Source organism: Crotalus tigris, unplaced genomic scaffold (genome assembly GCF_016545835.1).
Source record: "Crotalus tigris isolate CLP2741 ecotype Arizona unplaced genomic scaffold, ASM1654583v1 scf7180000024384.25900115:4084858, whole genome shotgun sequence".
Lineage (NCBI taxonomy): Eukaryota > Metazoa > Chordata > Lepidosauria > Squamata > Viperidae > Crotalus > Crotalus tigris.
The window spans coordinates 166077-190059 of NW_024100554.1; the positions used below are offsets into that span (position 1 = coordinate 166077).

At 40.1% G+C, this 23983-nt stretch overlaps 1 protein-coding gene across 3 annotated transcripts in view; it reads right to left on the minus strand.

Annotated features, from left to right (window-relative positions):
* Nucleotides 1-266: 266 nt before the first annotated feature.
* The window catches only part of GDF6 (growth differentiation factor 6), a 34334-nt gene continuing 10617 nt past the window's right edge, over nt 267-23983 (minus strand). The window contains exons 2-4 of one of the 3 annotated variants that reach the window (XR_005554924.1): nt 7055-9582; nt 3723-3770; nt 267-804 (exon numbers count right to left, since the gene is read on the minus strand). Coding sequence is in view for 1 of the 3 variants with exons in the window: in XM_039328916.1 (XP_039184850.1) it covers nt 8642-9582 (941 nt within the window). In the remaining 2 variants the exon portion in view is untranslated. Of the gene's footprint in view, nt 805-3722; nt 3771-4872; nt 9583-23983 lie in introns of those variants that run through there. The other 2 variants (XR_005554925.1, XM_039328916.1) reach the window with 2 other exon arrangements.

Below are 23983 nucleotides of genomic sequence, written 5' to 3' on the forward strand. Positions count from 1 at the left end.
TTATGTGAGAGTGAAAAGAAAGGAATGGAAAAAGGGTTTCTGTAAAGCATACTGGAATCTTTTCAGTTTCTTACATTCAGGAAGCATAGCTCACTCAGCCTATATTTGCCAAAGTAAGGACTAGAAGCTTGCTTTTAAAAAATCAAATCAAAAACTCAACACAGCCATTTAAAACGTTATTTCCAATAAACCTTGCATCAAAGGGGTTTCCTGTTATGCAATTAATATGGATAATGTTTATGTGAGGATGAAAGCTTCTCAAAAATTCATTCTGTTGCCTTGCTTTCACTGCACTACGTGGCATTCTGTCACACCCATAGAGACATGTCAAAGATCATACAGTGTGGAGCCACCTGTCTCTTCCCTCAGGTTACACACATATTTCTGAAACCATTGCTTTTGACTGCCCTAAAAGAGAGAATCTCTTTGATTTGGAGAAAAGAGAACGGGTGGACAATTATGTTCTGCATGCTGTGTCAAGCTAGGTCAGATAATAGCCCTTCTGGTATGTTTGAAAACCTCCTAGTTCAATACACTGCTCCATCTCTTCAGCCAACCTCAGGAAATAATACTCTGTTATCCACTTCTTTAAAACCTCAAATGAAACCATCTCAGTTTTCAAGAATTTTGGATAGTATTTCATTTCTGAATATAGCTCAGTAATTCCAGAAATATTCAATCTGCAGGCGCAAGTATAGTAAGATAGTAGAGTTGCTTTCCTGGAATAGTTGAGGATTTTTCTGCAAATTTTCATCAAGGAAGATATGATTTTCATCCTTATGCAGATAGGAATATTTTTCATTTCTGAAAATAATTCAACAGCATATATTACTGAAACATTGCAATGCATAATAATTCTAGGGTAAATTAAACCTTCTCTTTCTTGGAATCTTGGCACTCGGAATGAATGCATTAATATGATTGGCAAGTAAAGTGGTTTGTCTACATCATTTCCTCGCAGAGCCTGGCCAAACGATTTGGCTGCCTGAGAAGGAACAACCATAGCAGTCTAGCTCCCTCCAGTCCATCCAACACCTTCCTCCCACCCTGAAGAACATACATAATGTTCAAAGCTGAGCAAATAATTCTGGCATGATGAGACAGAAGATTCCAATTTTTTTTCTCCCTGAAAGTAAACATATGTCAGCAGTAATTGTAATAACAATAAATTAAGTAAGTAAAGCATGACACTACTCTTACCTAATTTTAGGGCCAGCCTCATAGGTATTGCCAACCATCCCATCTTGGTCAGTAAGGAAAGAAAGACTCCTGGCTCACGATTAGCCAAAAGTATACTTTACTAAAGCCAAAGTGGGTACAGACAAAGCAAAGCTGGATCTGAGATTTTCACGCACAAAAGATTAAATTAACTTTCCCTTGTTTCCGGCCAACCTCCTGATTATCAGTCAACATCCAATCAGGTGTCAATAAATTGTTTAAGAAGCAATCCCTGTCTTCATGTGCTTGCATTTTTTTGGTGTGACCTTGAGACAGCTGGTGTTTCTCATAGGATGGTACTTTTGATTCCTCTGCATTCCCTCCCTGATCCCTCCCCCCCACTGCTGCCTCCCCCCATTACTAATGTCAGGCTGTCAGCTTGTGATGTGTAGCTTAGCAGAACAGCAGCCATGACAGATATGCTTTATGCATACTGAAAGCTGTGCTCTTTAGTGAGTTTTATTTTAATAAAATGCACAGGAAGATTTCATCTATGCTCTTTCTATCTGAAGCACTACTGAATGTGCCACAAGCTCCCCAATAGAGCTCAGGCATAATACATAAGAAAGGAAAAGTCCTTAGATTCAGTACAAGAATTATGCTGTCATCTTAGAGAAGCCCATCTATAGGATCAGAAGATAGCTAAGAATCTATAATCTCCATCTCATTAGAAATCTGTGCAAGAGGCAAAGAGTAGCCCTGCTGAGCTTTGAATAGTCTATTCTAGATTGAGATTACAGAAATGTGAAGTTAAATCCTTTTTCCAGCTGGTGACTTAAATCCAAATTATCTACCCAAATGGAGAATTTAGATAAGATAATTTCTGGTTATACTATACAGTATATTCCATTTCAATTAATCTTGGAAGGCATTTTAAATCCCTTTAAAAAAACCTATACTAACTTCTCATCTACCTCTATTGTAAAACCAAATTATTTGGTTTCAGCCTCCAAGGTGCCAAGTAGAACATTATGAATACCACATGCATTTGTTATATCTTATGCATGTCAGTGCATACTGACTCATAGGCTCATATCTGAGCGTCCAGAATCAACAGCTGAATGTTTTCTAGGTGTGCCTCCAACATTACATTTGGTTTCAATGGAACATGATCCTTAAATTTTAGAAATAATTCGAACCTCACACCATCTTATTACTTTATCAGAATATTAACAGAGGGAACTGCTTTTCAAATCAAAAGCAGACGTCCAACTTAGAAATATGCAGAAAAATAAAATTGCTTTTGAATCATTCTATAATCCTAGCCTGTTTATCATACAAAAATCTAACTGCAAGGAGTGTGTCACTGCCTAAACAAAGGTCAATCTTATCTTGAGTGAGATAATTAAGCAGCACCATCTCTTCTCTCCCTTATGTGTCTTTTAGAAGTTTAGAGCTTGGCAACTTTTGCTTCTTTATCTAATTGTACAAGATGTAATCGAGTGTGTGCATGTGTACTCCAGATGAATTGCGAAAAATTAGATCAAATACAGAATAAGACCTTTGTTTCTGTGTCCTTTAAGGCAGTTGCCATTGTAACTCTTTTCACTGTGCCAATACATTGAAATGAGGGTAGTTTGCATACATTGAATCTAAAAAACAAAACAAACTTCTAAACAATCATGGGATGAGGTTTCTTCCCTTGTTTTTGTTACTTTTTTAAGGGGAAAAAAAACCTATATCCAGGGAAAAATAAGCAAAGTAAAACTCATTTCAAAATTGCACATGCATGATATATATCATAAAACATTGCCTTTCTTCCTACGAAACATGGTTAATTTAGCACAAAACTTAATTTATTGAATGGATACTTGAAGCCACACATCCTATCTTGATATACCTTCATAAATACTCAGGGTTTAAGTAGCAAATCTAGCAGAAGTGTAGACAAAGATGAGTTGGTATTAGAAATTGGCCATATATAAAAGGAAGAAAATAAATGACTTTGGCTCCTGGAAAATCTAGATTGAAAATTATTGATCAAAAGAGATTATCAGGATTCCTTAGGATCAGTAAATTAAGGACAATAGCAATGTTTCCTTCAAAATGAAATATTTTACAGCAATTCTCTCAAGAATATCCAAACATTTGTATTATGATTAGCAATACATTTCCTATAGAACATTGGTAAGCAATCTGTAGCTTTCAAGTCCTTCCCACAGCCCTCCGAACATCCTAAAACTGGTTTTCAATGCTCAAGTCTTGCTCCCTCTTCTGGTAATGAGGAAATACGAATGAATACTCTAGAGAGCTTTCATTTTTCAGTTTGAGTATATTCCAGAAGTTGCATGGAAAATCTAAGAGAAAGTGTACTGATCAGAACGTCAGAGGTGACAATCTCATTTCAGAATTCTTACATTCAGTATAAACTTAATATTTTTTTTTACAAAATGTTCTATATACACATAGAGACATTACTTGGTTTCCTTAGTACAAAACCTGGAAGCCATTTCTAGATTTTTCATTTAGCCTTAACATAAGATCCTAGAAGAATTAATGTTTACCTTGGCATCTCTTTTTCATCCAGCTTGGTAAATTGATATGCTTCTTTTCTTTAAAAGAAAAAAAAGGACACAATCCAACAAATGTAAAGCCTTATAGGCAAGTTTACTTTCTTGATTAAAATATTTATTTTTATCATAGGAATCAGTTGGCCTTAAAAATATTTAATTTTGGCTGGATAGTAACACATCTTTGCATTAAGACCCAGCACCTAAGCCTATGACTGTTTCTTGTTAGCATATGGCAACTATCCCCAGCCTGGGTGCACTGTAGTGAAGTGGATTTCAGGTTCCACAATATACTGCTGACAGGAGCCTCTCTCATCTGGAAAGTGTTCTGATATATGGGATCAGTATTAGCTCTGGGCATGGATAGTTTGTTCTAGCTACCATTGTTGACTTGGGTTGATTCATGCTGTGCTACATAAGCTGCTTTATATTGTCGTATCGGGAGGTTGATTCATCTAGCCCGGGGGTAGGCAACCTTGGCTCTTTTATGACTTGTGGACTTCAACTCCCAGAATTCCTGAGCCAGCCATGCTGAGGGGAAAGGGAAAAGTTTCCAAGCTGAGCCTTGCTGGCTCAGGAATTCTGGGAGTTGAAGTCCACGAGTCATAAAAGAGCCAAGGTTGCCTACCCCTGATCTAGCCTATCACTGCTTGCTATAATTGGAAAAAGATCTTCCACACAATTTTAGCAAGTGCTGCTGAAGACAATATGAAAAAAAGCCTGGAATTGATATTGGACCATTATACAATGCTATGTCTTTGTGGAATGGTCTTTTACCTATGCAACATACAGAATATTTAATGCATTCTTATACTAGAAACTTTGTCCTCAAGAATCATTTATTACAGAAATAATGTAAAAGAACAGGTTAATCCTATGACCTAGTTCTGCATAGATACAAAAAGAACCTGGTGAAATTTGCTATTAATTTATCAGAACTTAAGTTTCAAGCACATTTTTAAACTGCCAAGAAAGTCAACATAGAAGTTCTTGTTGCAATCAGCTCCAAGGTATTTTTTTGTCCTGGATTTCCACATTTGCACCATACAGCTATTACGAAAATCAGACCAATGTCCTAAACAGCTAATAGAGGGGAATATATTTTGCGAAGGCATTAAAATGTCTTCAGAGGAAGTGAGGACACAGAATGCATCAGTAGAGAATAATGGCAAGAATTTCCTGGGAATAAATGGAATACATTTATTGTTCTCTGATCCAAACATATGAGTACACATTGCTCACTACTATTCTTTTCCAAGAGGTGCATTGCCAAGCATCTATTATTGTTGCAAGAAAAGAATGATGTTCTAATTCTTATAGTTCTATGAACTACATCTTACCACTTTTAATTTCTTCTATCTACTGGATATATTAAAGATGCCTAGATGCCACTGGTGCAAATAAGATTCACTTACTTACTTGTATCCCACCTTTATTATTTTTACAAACAACTCAAGTGGGAAACATCTCCAACAGATCTTCCTCCTCCTTTTTTCCCTACAACAGCAACAAACCTGTGAGAAGGGCTGGGCTGAGAGAGAAAGACTGGGCAAAAATCACCCAACTGGATTTCAAGGCGAAGGTGGGACTTGAATTCATGGTCTCCTGCTTTGTAGCCTTAACCTGTTCTAAATTCACAGGAGATAGACAATTTTAGCCATTCTCACATTGTACCCCCATCAACACATATGCAAGCTTTGCTGTGAGTCAGTGCTAACCCAACCCCGGGGATTCTCCACTTGGTTCAATAAACACATTTCTTCAAATGGCTACTCCAAAGAGAAGTATTCTATGGCTTATAAACTTCCCCCTTTGTACAATTCCTCAACTGTACAAAGTCTCTAAGACTGTGGCACTTAAATTTGCTTGTTGCCAAATCAACATAGCTCTATTACAGAAGGTTCCTCCACAAATTATAAAAAAGGCCAACATTTCTGTCTCCTCTTGCCAAGGATGTCACAAGCTGTAGTATGATGAGGGAATGGCCTTGAGGAACGGGAGGAAGATTCTCTAACAAGGCAATAATCAGGCAAAAGAAGCCTGAGCCATGACCAAGAATGTAAATATTTCAGACAAGCTCTTACCTCGTATACAGTAAGGGAGGATAAAAGGAGATAGGAAGAGCATGCTCAAAAGTTTCTGAAAGTTTCTGTTTTTATAGCTTTGTAATAAAAGTAGCACTGCTCTACATGCCATTAGTTTTCTAGTTTGGCCTACTTTAATAGTTGATTCAAACTCCCCTTTCCATTATCAAGACATTGAAAACATGGGAAAAGGGCATTGTGGGATACTGCCTCATTTCAAAGATGCCCACTTTATTTTGGCACAACCTTTATGTATAAGAGTTCCATGTTCCAGTACAGGACTATACAATCCAGGCACCTGTGTTTCAAAAATGAGCACTTGTTCATTTTCACAAAATATCACTGCCATAGGAAACCAACCTTGAAACAGTATTGGGTACCAATACTGTTTACAACTTTTCTTTCCCATAAAATATTTTTTTTGTTACAAATATAGGTCTAACACATCTTTATGTTTCTCTGAATAGTAGCATCTCTTAAACAGATCAAAGCAGTCTAAACTTATAAATGTTAACACTACTCTTAATAAAAGGCAAACCATAAGTATTTCAAAAGTTTTATAAAATGCAGACAGATGGGTTTTGAGGAGTTGGTTGTTTCAAACTTGCTGAGAGCATTTTTAGAAATTATAGCCAACATTCTGGTAAAATAAATATATGTTATATTAACATATATTTATTCTGTTATATTAACTATAACGGGAAAAACAACATTTTTATGCAAAAAGTTTAATAATACAGTCATAGTTTTAATACCATCCAGCAAAAGTATACTGTAAAAATGTTCTAGGTATAAACTGATCTTGGAGGACATTAGACAACAATCCCATCCATTCTAACTCAGAAATAAGCTCTAACTATTTAATGGCATTTATTCCTGGGTAAGTGTGCAGAGGATTGCTGTGCTGTAAATATTTGAAATACAACCCAGCAGGATGTCCTGCTCAGAGCATCACTGAAATGAATGGGAACCAGGCCTGATTGTTGAGTCTTTCCAGAAGATCAAGCCCTCGCAACTTAGTGAGGTAGACAGTAGAAACAAAGAATTCTTCATTAGCACATAATTTTAAATCTTGCAGGAACATTTTTGAGTGGACAAAATGGTATCATTACAGACATACAAATGAAACATTTGATTAATGCTTAAATCTGTACAGCTCAAATATATTTTAAAAATATTAGACGCTTGAGTGCATATAATGCTCTGGGCATTAAGGGAAAAGGGGAAATGTACATTGCTCACCTCCATTTTTGTACTTTGCAGTCTGTTTTAAATAAATATTTACAGCTTCAATATGAACAACACTGTATCCAAACCAAAGTGTGCACTTTCTTTTAAATTATCGCTCCTGATCAAGGCTCTCCTTTATTAGCACTTTATATTATTTATCTATTAATTTATACACTAATACTTCTTTCCTCCACTCTCCCCACCCTTCTGAAGTTCTATGAAATCCTGAGTCCACAAGGGAAGGAAATGCCTAAGGAATCTCAGGAATATTTCTAAGTCTTCAGTGAAGAGCCTTATTTGTGGAGCAGTGTTTAACTATTGTCTTCCTCAGCATCACATCTGCATGGACTATAAAACACCACTGCAGCTGGCCAGCCCGCCTACCTGCCCTTCCTGGAACTTTTGAATTTTTAATATTTTGAAATTAAGGAGCTCTTTCACCCTCTCTAAACCTTCCTAGTGTGTCCCCCTCCCCCTGGCTCTTCTCATAGCTTCTAATTAATAGATTTAAAAGATCAGCCACCGAACTAATAATTATAGAGTAGGACTGATTTTTATTTATGTATATTTTTAGAGGAAGAAGGAATTACTTAATCTATTTTAGGATGGAAATATTTGTAAGGGAAACACAAAGGTAATTCTGGATTCAAAGACTGTCAAACTAAACGTTTTCTATACTTGCTTTCCCTAATACCTTCTCTTAAAAGAGAGCCTAGAAGAGAATGCCAGGACTACATTCTTGGAACAGAATCCTGCTTTGGAAGTGGTGTAGTTTGACTTCGTTGCCTTCAAGTCGGAAATTAGAAGCCATCGATTGCCGTTTCAACACAGCTTGTCCGCACATGTGAACGACACGGGAGCAGGGAGAAAAAATAAAAGTCCGTTTTAAAACCTGAATGTAAAGCCCAAGTTCTGCCAACGAGAGGAGTGCAATAGGCTAGCGCCCGTTACGAAAGTAACCGACGACGCGTGTCTCTGCCTGCCTCCCACAATTCAGTTTCTGACCCACACATCCCTCACGTTGCCTCTCTTAAGAGACTTGGGTAACCTCCCTGATTCTTCTTTTTTATTTTCTTCCAGGAAGTACAAGGACATATACTACAAGGAAAGGGGCAGTGAATTCTCCCAGAAAACCTTGTGTTTCCGGATTCAAAAACAAGGCTTAATTTCCGCAAAATGGGTCACTACTTGTTTGGGTAGTTCCAGCTTCCAGTCGAGGAGTGACGTCAATCATTCAGCCTTCATTCTCCCCACAGCAACTTTTTCCACGTGTTTTCTGAGCAAAATCTCCCATTCTACCTACGGCTTTGCCTGGACGCGGAAATATTGAGGCTGTTCCCAAAACGGCGTCAGATACTTTCTCTCTCCCGGCTCTTTAGGAGCAGGAATTTGAACCCCTTAAGCAGACATTGCGCAGGCGCAGTCCGGGCAGCCCATTTTTCCCTCCCTAGCGCAGAGCGAGGGCTCGCACGTGGCGCGCTTCCTTCTGCTTTCCCTCGCGTGTCTCTCGCGCGCTTTCGCTCTCCACCGGAGAAAGTGCCCGATGCTTCTCTCGTCCGCCCTTCCGCTCCAGGGGCAGCCGGGGACGGAGGCGCGCCGCTACCTGCATCCGCAGGACTCGACAACCATGTCCTCGTACTGTTTATATACGACGTTGTTTCCCGCGTCCGTGTAGAGGATGCTGATGGGCGTCAGCTTGGCCGGCACGCAGCAGCTGGGCGGCGTGGCGCCCGGGTCCATGGAGTTCATGAGGGTCTGGATGATGGCGTGGTTCGTGGGCTCCAGGTGCGAGCGCAGCGGGAAGTCGCACACGCCCTCGCAGTGGTAAGCCTCGTACTCGAGCGGGGCGATGATCCAGTCGTCCCAGCCCAGATCCTTGAAGTTCACGTGCAACGCCTTCTTGGTGCACCGGAGCCGCGCCTTCTTGCCGTGCCGCTTGCCGTGCCGGTTGTTATACGCGGAGCGCTTCATCCGGCGGGCCTGAAAGCGCAGTTGGACTGGGCCCGCTGCTTCCCAGGGTAGCGCGGGAGCGTTTTGCGGCAGTGGCCGGACTCCCAGCTCCTGACGCAACTCCGCAAAGAGGTTCTTCCGCCTGGACTTGCTGAAGACCACCAGCAGCGCCTTCTCCTGCTGCGCCCGGGCGCCTCGCCCCAGACCTAGGGGACGCAGGTCCAGCAGCTGCGGAGGGGGGTGAGCTCGAATCCCCCCGACGGCCCGCAGCTCCAGGCAAAGTTGCTGTCGCTTCTTCCAGGCCCCGCGAAGAGGCTGTAAAGCTTGCCCCACATCAAATACCTCCCAGTCGCCACCGGGCCGGGCAGGCGCCGCCTCCTGCAAGTCCAGAGTCCTGGAGTCCAAACGGCGGCCCGAAAGGCAGGGCGAGACCTGCAGACGGGCCAAGCCTGTCTGAGCTTTGGAGAAGGGATCGCCGAGGGCTTTGCGAAAGAGACGGAGCTCGGCCCCCACCAGCTCCTCTTTGTCTGAGAGAGTCGATACATCAAACAAATATTTTTGCCTCCTTAAAGCGGTGGGCGAAAGATCGTCTGCAAGATAAAAAGGCATAATTGCAGTCAGTTTCACCTCTTAAAGGAGAACATAAACGGCCTAGGGGAGGGAGGGGAAGGAAGCTTCGTCCAGGTGTGGTGGACCTTTTCTGGTCCCCTTGTGAAAGAGGGGACAAGGAAGGGTCTCAAGAAATTGAGGGCTCTTCTCCAGCAGAGCTCCCAGGGAGCCTATCAAAATCCATGGGATTTCCTAGAACGGGTAGGCAACCTTGGTTCTTTTATGACTCGGTGGACTTCAACTCCCAGCTCAGGAATTCTGGGAGTTGAAGTCCACGAGTCATAAAAGAGTCAAGGTTGCCTACCCCTGTCCTAGAATATAGTAGCAAGCAACCCACAGGTTTCCAAATAGAGGGGTTTATATCTAATAACTGGTGCCTTTTTTTGTGCAAAACACAAAATACATTGATGCTGCACTCATTTGGCTCTAAAAGTTAAGTTTATTTGACATTACTGCTTTTGCATACAAGCCAGCTAGAATGTTGGAGACTTTCAACCTGTTTACGCTTGCTGTTCAAATGGGATTACTGTATATTTGTACAACTTCCATGCAGATAGGATATTAAGAGATGAATCCATTTGTTAATTGTAGTGTGTTTCCAATGTAAAGCACCCCTTTCCCAAATCTTTCCATAAATTGAAATAACGGAGAGTTAAAAAGAAACTTCATTGCTTAAAAATCATATTCCCTATTTGTGGTTTACGGGAAGGTACTGTAATCACATTGGAATTATTTTTTAATTGCTTTAAAACAGCGGTATGCAAAAGGCAAGCTATGAAAAGCAAATCAGGTTACCTCTATTTTTCTACTTACCAATACAAAGCTTTATAAGTTGGCAAATATACAGAATTTTTCCCTTTCTCCAGGTTTTTCCTGAAGATCTAGTAAAACTTGTATGTCTTTTGGTAGTAATGTCCCCAACAAATATTGCAGCCAAGAGATGCAGCTGCAGTAGTCTTGATCATTTAATGATTGCAAGGGTCACCAGTAATATTCCTAGTCAATATATATTTAAACTAAAAGGTCTGGATGAGAGGACTTGGAAAAATGACAGTAAAGTATCAAAAAGATGCTTATGATGGGAACCAAGATATCTTCAGATAACACTAGCAAGAGAAAGATTGGTTTGACACACTGTGCTAATCTGTCATTTATTTTGCTTGGTTCTGACTTTGCAAATGTGAACCCAAACAACGTTGGCTTCATCAGCAAACTGTGACTTTAATGTCATGTACAAATTCAAGCAAACTGCCAGTAACAAATATGTTGGTCACCTAATAGTGCTTCTTGTTTAAAAACATGGTAGGGATAATAATTCTCCTCTTAAGGATAGAAAAGTGTTCTGAGGCTCATTTCTTTGGCTTGTGGATTTTATCCATCCCTGCAATTTGATGCTTTGTTTTGAATTCCACAATGTGCACCTTTGTAATAGGCCTTGAAGCCTCTCCTAACAGTGTGTGCTTTACATGCTTGATGCTATGTCTTTTATTAAGAAATAGACTCTGCTTATAAGTATTTGCAGACTAGATTTTTAGCTGCCTTACTGATCCATCAGTACATAATTAAAGGGGACAATGGCAGCTTCAGTGGCATTGAGGACTGTTGCATCGTGCTGAACAAAGGGCTATTTTACCAACAGTGAGGCAAGGCAGACCAGCTAAGGGAAAGGTATTACCTTTAAGTTGTTGGAGTGATTAAATCTGTCATGTCTATTAGGCAAGGAGATACCTAATGGTTGGATGCCAATGTCATCCTTTTAATCCTTGACAGTGGTTGATGGGGTGTTTTAAATGTCTTAGAAAATGTCTTGCATGTGGTTGTTTAACAGACAAGTTGACAAATGCCCAGGTTATGCATGCATAATGGCAGTGCAGCGTTTGTGACCCTGTAAGTATCTTATCAAATTACATGGGGCTTACTTCCAACTGGTGCAAAGAGCTTTGCAGTCTTTCTTTGTAATCCACTGTGGATTCTAGTGGGAATTACCCCATGGAAACTTGAGGACCTGTTCCATATTTTTTAGTAGGGCAAAGGTAGATATAGATTGCCAGTTCTTTTCTAAGACATTTTGATTGCAGCTCTGTACTTGTTACCCTGCAAATGTACCTTGGAATAAAGACACTGAGATGTGTAGTATTCTTAGATTGATGTTTTGTGATTCCTCCAAGATAGTTTTACCATGTTATTCTCAGAAGAATCCTGAAAAGTAACTGGGCCCAAACTTCAAAATAATGTTCATATTGTGATCTCAGTGCCAGTCCTGGACTGGTTCTTTTTAATACTGGCTTTCTTTATATATACAGTGACCGTACATCCTTTATTACAAAGGATGGACCTGTCAGATTTATTTTTTAAAAAAATCACTTTCCCCCTTTATTTTGATCATTTAACTTTTACTGTATAAATAGTAGCACTTCATGCACAGTATTTTACATTTATGTGAAAAATACAAAAATTGAATTTCCTTTAAAAAATTTACATATACTGTTCGATTTTAGATATATTTTTTATTAAAATAGCATGTTTGAACAATTATTTGTTGGTTTTGCTCTTGAATTGTCTTTGTAAAGCAAAGTTATTTTTTAAATCCTTATAATCCTTTAATCCTTATGTTTCAGACTTGTCCCCTTTTCTGGTTTTTCCAACAAAATGTAGTCACTGCACTTATTATATAGCATGATGCTGAAATGAGTAGGGATTGATCAGTCCAGACTGATGGATACCTATTTCACTGTGTGAATATGAAATTATGGCTAAATTATATTTGAAATCAATAATTGCATTTAAACTGTATTAAAAATATAATTACAAGAAAAAAATTAAATGAAGTTTAGAATGCAGTTATGTTTTTAAATGTTGTCAGAAAACACCACTGATCTCAGTGATGCCGATTCCTGAATAAACACGTATCCAGGATTCTTAATGGGTTCTATTAAATGCTCAGTACGGCCATTGTGGTAACAGGAATTAGTGTATGAAATGTTGATGTCTCTTCAAGTATGAGCACCACATTTCTTATATAAAATTATCATCCAGACTAGACCACTTAAGTTTAATGCTGGGCAGGGAAACTCCTTTGCATTTCTTTGTATCCTCAGTGATGAAAGACAGTTAGTTTTAGACATTCTTTCCAAGGACAAGAATGTTTTTTAAAAAATGCTCATAGATGGCCAAGAAAATTATGTTCCTTTACATAGTCTTCTTTACAGCTGTCTGCTCACACTTCAATTCATTTCCAAGGAATGGCATGAATAAGCTCTCCCAAAGGGCTTTTTCCCTGACTTAGAAGCATAAGAAGTTTCAGAATTACAAAGAGATGCATAACAAGTAACACCAGTAATAGCACCTCTATTAATATTATCAAATACTATTAAAAAATACTACCAAAGGACAATTTTATTTTGGATACTGAGTGATGTCATATTTGCAAAGTAAGTTTTAGTCTGTGTAAACTAGAAGAAGACAGATAGAATCCTGCAGAATTTCTTATCTAATCCTTTTTTAAGTATTCCGTACTCTGTAAAGAACTCAAGATAATGTCATCATCAGGTTTTAGCTTAACAAAATTAAGGTGTTAGGTTAGTATTTTCCCTGTCTTTGCAACTTTCAGATGTGTAGGCCAACTCACAGAATTCCCCAGCCAGCCAGCACAATTTTTACTGAGAATTCTGGGAGTAGAAGTTCTCACATCTGGAAATTGCCAAAGTTGAGTAACTCTTCTCAGCTGAGAATGATTGGCCCAAAGCCGTCCAATAAGAACTCATTTATTCCTGTTCTGTTAGTTTGCTAGCTCATCCCTTTTCCAAACTGAGGCTCTCCAGATGTGTTGGATTGCAACTCCCATTATCCCTGGCACTTAATATATTAATTTATATTAATATTGCTGCTATTTCAAGCCAATGCTTGAAAATGAGGTTAAGAAATTAAAAGATAGAAGTTCTTGTTTTCATAATCCTGCCCTGTGAAGGAAGGAAGTCCATGACTGTTGGGCATGCGCCTTCTGCTCAGTTGCTAAAATACATATCAGCCTGCCAGAAAGAAATGGGTAGCAGCCTTATCTGTTAGCCAGTTTGAAGCAGATAACAACTAATCCTGAGAGGGCAGGTTTGGTTTTGAAAAAGAGAATAGATGGCAAATATCAGTCAAGAGTTCCACCAAATGAAAAAGTGCAAGCTATATATACAAAGATCTGGAAGTAGTTCTGCACATGCTAAGAATTATTACCACACTTCATTGACAGATACAGACACAGCTTCCTCATCTTTCTAACAGAAATAGAAGATTAGGGCAACATTCTCCAAATTAGCGTCTTGCAGATGGAATTCTGACTATAAAACCCATGATTCCAAATAAGCATGGCTGAAAGACAAACTCTTTCACCCATTAATACTTCAGTCTCAAGGACAAACTGAGTCAGTTTAAATGTTCTCCTAGTTGAGTATTCTCATTGCAGATCAAGTGAAGCAGAAAGACCCCAGAGGGGTGTTTGAAGATGCCAGGGCAGAATTTAAGGCTTCTGCGTAAACAGAATTCCTTCCCTAAACAAAACCACTTTCTTCTGAAATCAGAGACCCTTACAAGCAATTTTAGGGACTTTTACCTTTGATTCCTGAACATTTTTCTTATGAGCCAGATTTCAGTATGAAATGGGTGTTGATCCAGGCTGCAATCTTAGATCTGATCAAATGGAGTAAGACCCACTGAAAGCAATTCCTTCTACTTTTGATTGATTTGTGTGGCACAAATTCAGTCATTGGAAACAGTTTATAAGAATTAGTTGTTACTTGTGAGTTTCCAAAACCCAGGAAGACCTGCCTTTGGAAAAGAGGAGACTGTGCTTGATATTGTCTATGGCTTTTGGGTAAACAACCATATAATCACCCTGACCTTGCAGGGAGATTATCACATTGTTAAGAGCAATCTAGCAGAATATTACTGGTGGTAGGTATTGGGATAATTAGAGGAAGTGGTGGAGAGGATTGGAAGGAAGGGACCCATCTAAAACAAGGGGGGAATTTCCTAGCTGAGAACTATTAAGTGAAAGAACAGCCTGCCTCCTGAAACTGGGTGCTTCAACACTGGATTATTTTGAAGAAAAGATTGGATAGTCATTTTTGGGAGATGATATGGGAATTCTAGGAAAAAGTTTGACTACAGGATCCCCAAGATCTCTTCCAATTGTATGATTCTTATTTCTGAAGTCCCAATTAATGCAGTGGGATTTTCTCTCATACAGATGTGCAATCTCTCCAAAAGCACAAAGATTTCAGTTTGCATATGATTTCTACAAAATATTTAACTCAATATTTGCCAACTATTGTTCTTCTTAGCAGGGCTGACTCTTCCTTTCCCCCAGCATGCTGACATCCATTGTACTTCCCTTGTCTCCTCTTTGAAAATTGAACCTTGTATTGACTCCACATTAACCTGAAACATTTGGTCTAAATCATCTAAATCAGTGCTTCTCAACGTTTGTGTGACGGCGACCCCCGTCACACAAACGTGCCGCGCATGCGCGGTGCCCCCCATGCGCGGCGCCCCCATGCATGGCACGGCGCGGCGTGCATGCACGGCGCCCCCCATGTGCGGCACGCATGCGCGGCGCCGCCCCCGAGGGGGGAAATGGCGGATCGCCTTGTTTGGCGACCCCCGAGAAATGGTCGATCGACCCCAAATGGGGTCGCGACCCATAGGTTGAGAACCGCTGATCTAAATCCTAGCAGAACCTTTGTTTTCTATCAGATATGAATCGAATAGTTGATTTGGTAATTAATATTTTTGTGAAACCATGCAAGTATGGGCTAGGGAATAAATGTGATTGTATGCAGTGGTCTTTGGACAGTATGTATGTATATATGTTTGTATGTATGTATTTCTCAAATTTCTATACTGCCCTTTTCACCTAAAAGACTCTGGAAGATTTACAAATAATGTATTAAGAAGGGACAGGTAGTAATAGTTGTTACACAAATTGGAAAGTCTTACATGGCCTGGTTTTGAAGAATTAATAAACTGCTCACTGCATGTATCTAATTATCAAATTAAACTGCACAATATGTACAATTATGTAAGTGTAAGGTATGCTGGCTCTCTGATATTCAGAGCAGTCTGGTTTTGGTAACTGTGAATGATAGATCTCGTACACGACACACCTCTGATAATTTGACAAAGATGGATTAATTCTATATTTGTAACACCTGTAGCAATTCAGTGCCTAACTATGCTGTCCCCATTAACATATGTGACAATATTTCATGCCTGACATTGGAGAATAACTCATCAGTATCCTTCTAGTATATATACTGCTCAAAAAAATAAAGGGAACACAAACGTATAGGATCCTATATGTTTGTGTTCCCTTTATTTTTTTGAGCAGTATATTACTCTCCCTCCATGCTGTTACTCTTCTCCTGAGATGAAGTCACCTGTTGGCATGAAAACATGGACAGGATCTTACAACAAAAAATGACAGGACATTGCATCTATCCTGATGCCGTTTTACAGTTCTTCTTCAATTCCCATATGAACAGGAGAAGCATTGGTATTTTTTCTCTGCTGCTCTGTTTTTATCTCTAAGTCTCTCAGATATCTCAACTTCACATCCTTCAAATGCATTCTTTAGGTCCCTTTATCCCTAGACACTGGTGGTGGGAAAGTGATGGGAGTTACAGTCTAAGATGCTTGGAAAGCACCAGCTGTTTATAAATGTGGTTCCAAATCACAGATGATTGTGTAATAACAGCAATAAACTTAATTGTCAGGTTGCCCATGCAATTCACCTTAGAGCAAACCTACTGGAAGGCCAGTTGTAGAAATGATCAATAAATAATACTAAAATGATGGGGAGAACCCTAGAAAAAGAAGGTATTAGCCAAATCCCCAATTAGATCCAGGCCAAATTCTGAGTTGTGGAAGTCTGACAGCCAAAGAGGTTAGAGAACATGACCACATTTCCCCACATGGAGAAGATACATTTGCGGCAACTCCCAGGAGCAGGTCATCTGATCTCACTTCCCAGAAAGGAGTGGTGTTTTGTGGATTTTGCACAGCTTGTAGTTGCAGTGAGACTGTGCCAGCTCAAGCAGGAAAAACTAGTTAAATTGAGAATGTGAAGAAATGGCACAAAACTGCTTAAATTTTTGGCTCAGAGCAAAATAAAGCTGCAATCATGTAAAGGGTTGCCAGGACAATTTAATGCCAATGTAAACTGAAAATGAAGCAAAGTCCTAACTCTTGAATTGCCTTTGGTTGGCCACATCTATCCTCATTAATTCATTCCTTAGATTGTTCCAAAGAGAGCTTATGGAAGTTCAATGTTTTTAAAGCAGATTATAAAGGCCAAGACCATTGGCATCTGCAGTGAACCAAGGTTATGTCAAAATGGTGACATGTATGCAGGGTCCTGCCATTTTCTATCACTTTGCCCCACCCTGTGGCTGTCCAGGGTTAAGCCTATTTCAATTATATCAGTAGTTAAGTAGCAGAGTGATTCAAACAACATATCTTTCACTAAAAAACAACACTGCATTTTTTAGTCTGTATCAAATTCCAATAATGTTTGCATCCAGCTGGACTAATCTCTCATGTGCTAAGATTCATAGCTAAATCCATAAATGAAACAAGATGTTTGTTTAAAGACATAGAACAAAAGCTTTGGTAATATTTTAATATTGTGCTGGTTTTTGACATAGTTTGCTCATAAGATGGATAAAGAGAAAGGGGAACACCAGTCTCTTAAAACTTTGAAAATGTGATTCCTAAGATATGGCCACATGAGTAAAATAGCTCTATATTGGAAGACAGGGACTTTTGCTAGGCTTATTTCAAAAAACCTGCTCATAAGTGACTTGCTTGTACATCTGAAGCTGTAATCTCATCACATTATCTCAGAATAAACCCCACCCAAAATAACAGAGGCTTTTTTGAACAAAGAAGTTGAGGAACAACACTGAATCAAATGCCAATATATATCACCAGAGAAAAATTCTATAATTGGACTGGATTATTGCTATTCTCAGAAGTTGGATTTAGAATTTCATAGATTTTGTATTTATGGCTTGGCCCCGGAGAGGAGGAGGAGGAGGAGGAGGAGGAGGAGGAGGAGGAGGAGGAGGAGGAGGAGGAGGAGGAGGAGGAGGAGGAGGAGAAGAAGAAGAAGAAGAAGAAGAAGAAGAAGAAGAAGAAGAAGAAGAAGAAGAAGAAGAAGAAGAAGAAGAAGAAGAAGAATAAGAAGAAGAAGAAGAAGAAGAAGAAGAATAAGAAGAAGAAGAAGAAGAAGAAGAAGAAGAAGAAGAAGAAGAAGAAGAAGAAGAAGAAGAAGAAGAAGAAGAAGAAGAAGAAGAAGAAGAAGAAGAAGAAGAAGAAGAAGAAGTAGTAGTAGTAGTAGTAGTAGTAGTAGTAGTTGGAAGGGACCTTGGAAGTCATCAAGTCCAACCCCCTGCTCAGACATGAAACCCTACACCATTTCGGACAAATGGCTGTCCAGTCTCTTCTTAAAAACTTCCAGTGTTGGAGCATTCACCGCTTCTGGAAGCAGGTTGTTCTACTGTTAATTGAAATGGTCCGATGGATTTAAAATTTTCATTCAGGGCAAGAAAAGCAGTGAGTTAAAACAGGCTCACTGGAGCCCTTTCAGTATTGTGGGAATCCCTTCAAGCTCCCTTTTTATTAAATTACTGCATTCAATGGATAAATCTCATGTAGCCTTTTATTTATTTCCATTTATTCTCTGCCCTTCCTGCTCAAACAAGCACTTAATGCAGTGCAAACTTTTATAAATGTAAAATGCAAGCTAAAAATATGGATGCTTAAAAGCCTGGGGAAAATTGTGTTTGATTTTGTAAATGCCCAGACAGCAGGAGAGGTGAACACTTGAACCCAATGCAGGAGAAATGCCCCTCTCCCTCGTGCCTGATAATTGAGCCTCTAATGGAGGAATTGGGATAGATCTTCAAACAGGTCTCTCCTGGAGAATGCATTGTCAGGATAGTTCATAACAAGGCTGCCTGTCCCTCAGTAAGACTTCTAGCATCCTACAACTTTACGGGTTAACACCAACACTTTACTTTGTGATGAGGAAGCAGTACAGATTTATTTATTATTTTTTTAAAAAAAAAAATAGAGACATCATATGATCCCAGTTAGTGACCAAACTGAAATATCTTGCATGGATTGCATTTTTTGAAAATGTATGTACATCATATAGAATTTGTGGAAACAGTAAAGACAGTGGAGAAACAAAGTGAGATAGGGTACAAAAAGAATAAGAAGGTGAGGGAGGCATGATGGACACTCTGTTTCTGGTTTTCTTAAGGTCAGAAACTTAAAAGGGGCCTGGTTGAAACTGCAAATCCCAGAATTCTCAGCTAGAAAATCCCAGGGTTAGTTATTCTGGTACATGTAGTCCCGACACATCTGGAGGGCATCAACTTGAAAGCAGGCTGGCCTGGCCTCTGTTTTTACTCAGGCGAATTACTGTGATTATTCATACATGGATCTAAAGCTCAACCCTTGGCTGTAATACCATTGTGGCTCCTCCTTTAAAAGTAGTGTATGTGTGTGTGTGTGTGTGTGTGTGTGTAACAGAGATCTCTATCCTTTATTCCTAAATCCACTAAAGCGGAATTACATTCCATTTCTTTCAGTTGACCCTGCTTGCAAGAAAGTAGCTTAAGGGCGGCTGGAATTACATATGATTTATTTGGTGGAATCCTAGTTAACATGTTAAAATGACATCATACTATAATTCTCGCCTTGGCGAGTCTCTCCCTCCCCATCCTGCCTTGCTCCCCACTATACTCCCACCCTCCTTAGTTCAACTTCTTTGGATACCCTGGATTTTTCTGAAGTTATGAAACACCTCATTCTGGTAAATTTAGAATGGCCTGCTACCCACAGGGGAATCAAGGGATGCTGGGTTTTTTTTTTTTTTTCACCCTTTATAGATTTAGTCTGAAGTAATTCTTCCTGAATTTAGTGCAGCTCTTCCTACCTACCAGTTTTGTAACCTGATCCTACACAAGATTGAATCAGCAGTCAATCCCAAAATTCAACATAGTGATTGATTGATTGATGGTTGAATATGTACCATCAAGTTGAGATTGACTTGTAGATAGACCTTCCCTGGGGTGATTTATCCCCAACCTGGCTCTTCAAATCTTCCAATAGTGCACCCATTTTTGCTGTGATCAAGCCTAACCACCTTGCTTCTGGTTGTCCTTTTCTTCTCTTTCCTTCTACATTTCCCAGCATTCTCAGCCAGACCTTCACATGATGTATTCAAAATAAGATACTTGAAGCAGGGGTAGGCAACCTTGGCTCTTTTATTACTGGCTCATGAATTCTGGGAGTTGAAGTCCACGAGTCCTAAAAGAGCCACGATTGCCTACCCCTGACTTGAAGCTTCAAGTGATAACTCTGATTTGTTCTGTGATGTGTTTTTTTGTTGTTGTTAGTCATTGTATTATCAGGAATCTTCTCTAATTCTAAGATTCAAAAGCATCAATACTTTCTATCCTATTTTTTCAAAGCCCAACTAAAGTTTCATACTGCTGCTGCTGCTGCTGCTGCTGCTGCTACTACTACTACTACTACTACTACTACTATTACTGTTGATGATGATGATGATGATGATGATAATAATAATAATAATAATAATAATAATAATAATAATGATGATGATGATGATGATGATGTTGGAAAGGACCTTGGAGGTCATCGAGTCCAACCCCCTGCTCAGGCAGGAAACCCTACACCATTTTGGACAAATGGCTGTCCAGACTCTTCTTAAAAACTTCCAGTGTTGGAGCATTCACCGCTTCTGGAGGCAGGTTGTTCCACTGGTTAATTGTTCTAACTGTCAGGAAGTTCCTCCTTAGTTCTAGGCTGCTTCTCTCTTTGGTTAATTTCCACCCGTTGCTTCTTGTCCTGCCTTCAGGCGCCTTGGACAAAAGCTTGACATCCTCTTCTTTGTGGCAGCCCCTGAGATATTGGAACACAGCTATCATGTCCCCCTTCATCCTTTTCTTCATTAAACTAGACATACCCAATTCCAGCAGCCTTTCCTTATATGCTTTAGCCTCCAGTCCCCTACTGTCACAGAAAAAGCCAACATTGCTTCCTTCTGAGTAAACATGCATACTCCTTAGTTTGAAGAATGAAGATGCACAATTTCTATGCTTAAACAGAATATAATTTTATGCCAGCATTTTATTTTGCTACTCACCCACCATCATGACCATCTTCCACCCAGAAATAACTGAGATACAAATCTAAAAACTAAGCAGAATTTCAATCTAGGACAACTCCGTGGTAGCAACGAAGCTTAATTTCAAGGAAGTATGTTTGGGACAATTTGTATTTGCATTTGTGGCCTATCCTTGAAGAATTGGAGAAAAAAATGTTTTAAGCAAGCCATAGACATTTAATTTTTTATGAGATACATTTCCAACCTAATGTCTCCCTCCTGTTTTTCCTCCTCGGTCTCCAAAAGCTCTTCAGACGGATGCCATAAGCAATGACCTTCTAACAACATTTTCCCCTACACATTGTGAGAACAGAGAAAGTCAATCATGCTTTGTTGGATGAAACTTAATTCTGCATAAACTCAATGAAGAGTGAACTCCTGCCTTCATTTTTCAATAGATCATAGAACAGAGCCTTTAATGCCAGTTGAGATAGCAGCATCAATTACAACTGAAGTTGCTCCATGGATATATTAACTGTGGGCAAATATCTTCATTCCTTGAACATCTTGAACATCTCAAGGGTGATGCTGGAATGTTTTTCAATTCCCTTACTGGAATCCCTTTTGTCTCCTTCCATAATTGTGTCTGCTTTCCAATGCAAGGCAAGCTTATGGTTAATGGAAGGGTGGGGATAAAAATAATATTTCTATAACAGTATTTCCTGAAGAAATTAATCCTTAGCAAAACCTATCCAAACTGTCTTTTCTCTGAGATGTTCCAGTCTGTCCCTGTAAGTTTAACTTAAAGAAAAAAAAGGAAGGAAGGAAGGAAGGAAGGAAGGAAGGAAGGAAGGAAGGAAGGAAGGAAGGAAGGAAGGAAGGAAGGAAGGAAGGAAGACTGTAATTCTCTATACACAAAGGCCTGAGAATAAGCTTTATTTTTTTCCAGGTGGAAAATACAAAATTCCTCTGCTAGTTTCGGGTCTGTTTTTTTCTTTATAGAGGAGGGACCTGCAGGCGGTACTTCGCCCCAGTGCTGCCTTTTAAGTACTAGAATTAAACCATTTAAAATATATTAGCTGCATTTCTCCTTGAGTTAATTTGCAGGGTTTCCTTGTACCCTGAGGGGCCTCACCACAACTGGCTGGGAGCCTAGTTGGCGAGCCCTCCCATTCCCGACGCTTGCTTGTTTTTCTCCACGAAAGGCAAGGCGTGGGATAATTTTATCCTTAAATCACTGGACGGCAAAGCACTAGCACTAAAGCAGGGGTTCTCAACCGTGGCAACTTTAAGACTTGCGGACTTCAACTCCCAGAATTCCTCAGCCAGCAAAGCTTGCGGACTTCAACTCCCAGAATTCCTCAGCCAGCAAAGCTGGCTGAGGAATTCTGGGAGTTGAAGTCCGCAAGTCTTAAAGTTGCCAAGGTTGAGAACCCCTGTTTAATAAAAGTCCCCTGCCTCGCTCCTTCCCCCGGCCGACTCCGTTCTAAATCCAAGGCGTGCGTTCTACCCCAGCCCCACTTCCCCTGGAGATGGCAGCGCTGTAGGCCAGATGCCCAGACCTCGACGTTGTATTTCTCTTCGGCGCCCCTTCCCTTTCACGACCCTCTGGAGTGGGAGAATGCCTGGCTTCTGGGCTCCCCCTTTCCTCGACGCTCCAAAAGCGGCCACAGAACCGGGCGCCTCTGGAGAAGGGCCGTTCCAAGCGCCGCTTCCCTTAAGCGCCTCAAAAGTTCCGTCGGGGCTCTTCTTAGCGACTGGCAAAAGAAACAACAGCCGTGTCAGGGAAAGTGTTTGGACGGTTCGGAGGGGTTTCTCTCTCTCCCCCCCCCCCCGGACTGCTGCGACGGAGAGCGCCCGCGTCTGGCTTTCCACCTTAGATGATACCGGCCTCCCCAGGGAAAAGTGCACTGTTAATATTAGTATTGGATTTCTTTCTTTTCGAGTAGGACTGTATTTATTCGGGAAGTAAAAAGACACATCGAGCAGAGCGCATTTCCCTCCCGCCGCCCCGTTTGGAAATGGCTGTAAATCTGCACCCCGTCAAAAAACAGGTCTCCTGCTCGTGGAAAAATCCTCCGCCCCCCCCCCCAAAACACGTGATTTAAAATGCCATCTTGAAAGCTGCCCTAAGGAGGCTAAGTTTATTTATTTATTTATTTATGAGACTTATATACCGCTTTAAGTGCAAGCACTCTCTAAGCGGTGTACACCAATAAGCAATGTATATATATATTTACATTGCCCCCAACAACCTGGGTCCTCATTTTACCTACCTCGGAAGGATGGAAGGCTGAGTCAAGTTACAAAGGGGCAAAGGGGGAGATGGCCTGCAAAGCAGGTATTCCCAGGTAAGGCGCTACAACAAACGTCCCTGTCTGGGATGGGGTGAGAGAGCAGGACATTTTTTTTTCCATGAGACACACGTATCTTCTTAGGAACCACGAAGTATATTTTATCATCTCTGGTAAAACTGCAGAATGTTTGAGACGAACAAGCAAGCAGATAGATAGATAGATAGATAGATAGATAGATAGATAGATAGATAGATAGATAGATAGATAGATAGATAGATAGATAGATAGATGGATAGATAGATGGATGGATGGATGGATGGATGGATGGATGGATGGATGGATGGATAGATGGATGGACGGACAGACGGACAGAGATAGATAGATAGATAGATAGATAGATAGATAGATAGATGAGAGAGAGAGAGAGAGAGAGAGAGAGAGAGAGAGAGAGAGAGAGAGAGAGAGAGAGAATCCTTGAGAATAGGAGGCTACATCCCTCTCAAATGTCTTCACTTTCTAAAAATCTCTGAAACAACAATGGTCAACACTGTTTTTCTTTTAGCCTATCGGATCCTATTTTATTTAGCTTTTCAGAGAAGAAAGACTCCATTATTTTTAGAATCTTTTCCTAGATTCGGAGGGAAGGCTGCGGTTGTTATCATCAATACTATTTCGCTGCTAATATGTAGAGCTGCCGGGCTGGTTGGAAAGGAATCTTCTCCACCTTCCTTCCCTTTCCCCCAATTCACGCCCTTCCTGCCAGTAAGTTTTGGCGGAGCTTCAATGGAAGAGAAACTTAGGAGGTATATTTAATATCTGAAGATGGAGGATCGCTGAACTAGGCAGCTGTAAACCAAGGAAAATCGGATTTCTCAGAGCTAAGATTCCATTCCCGGTGTG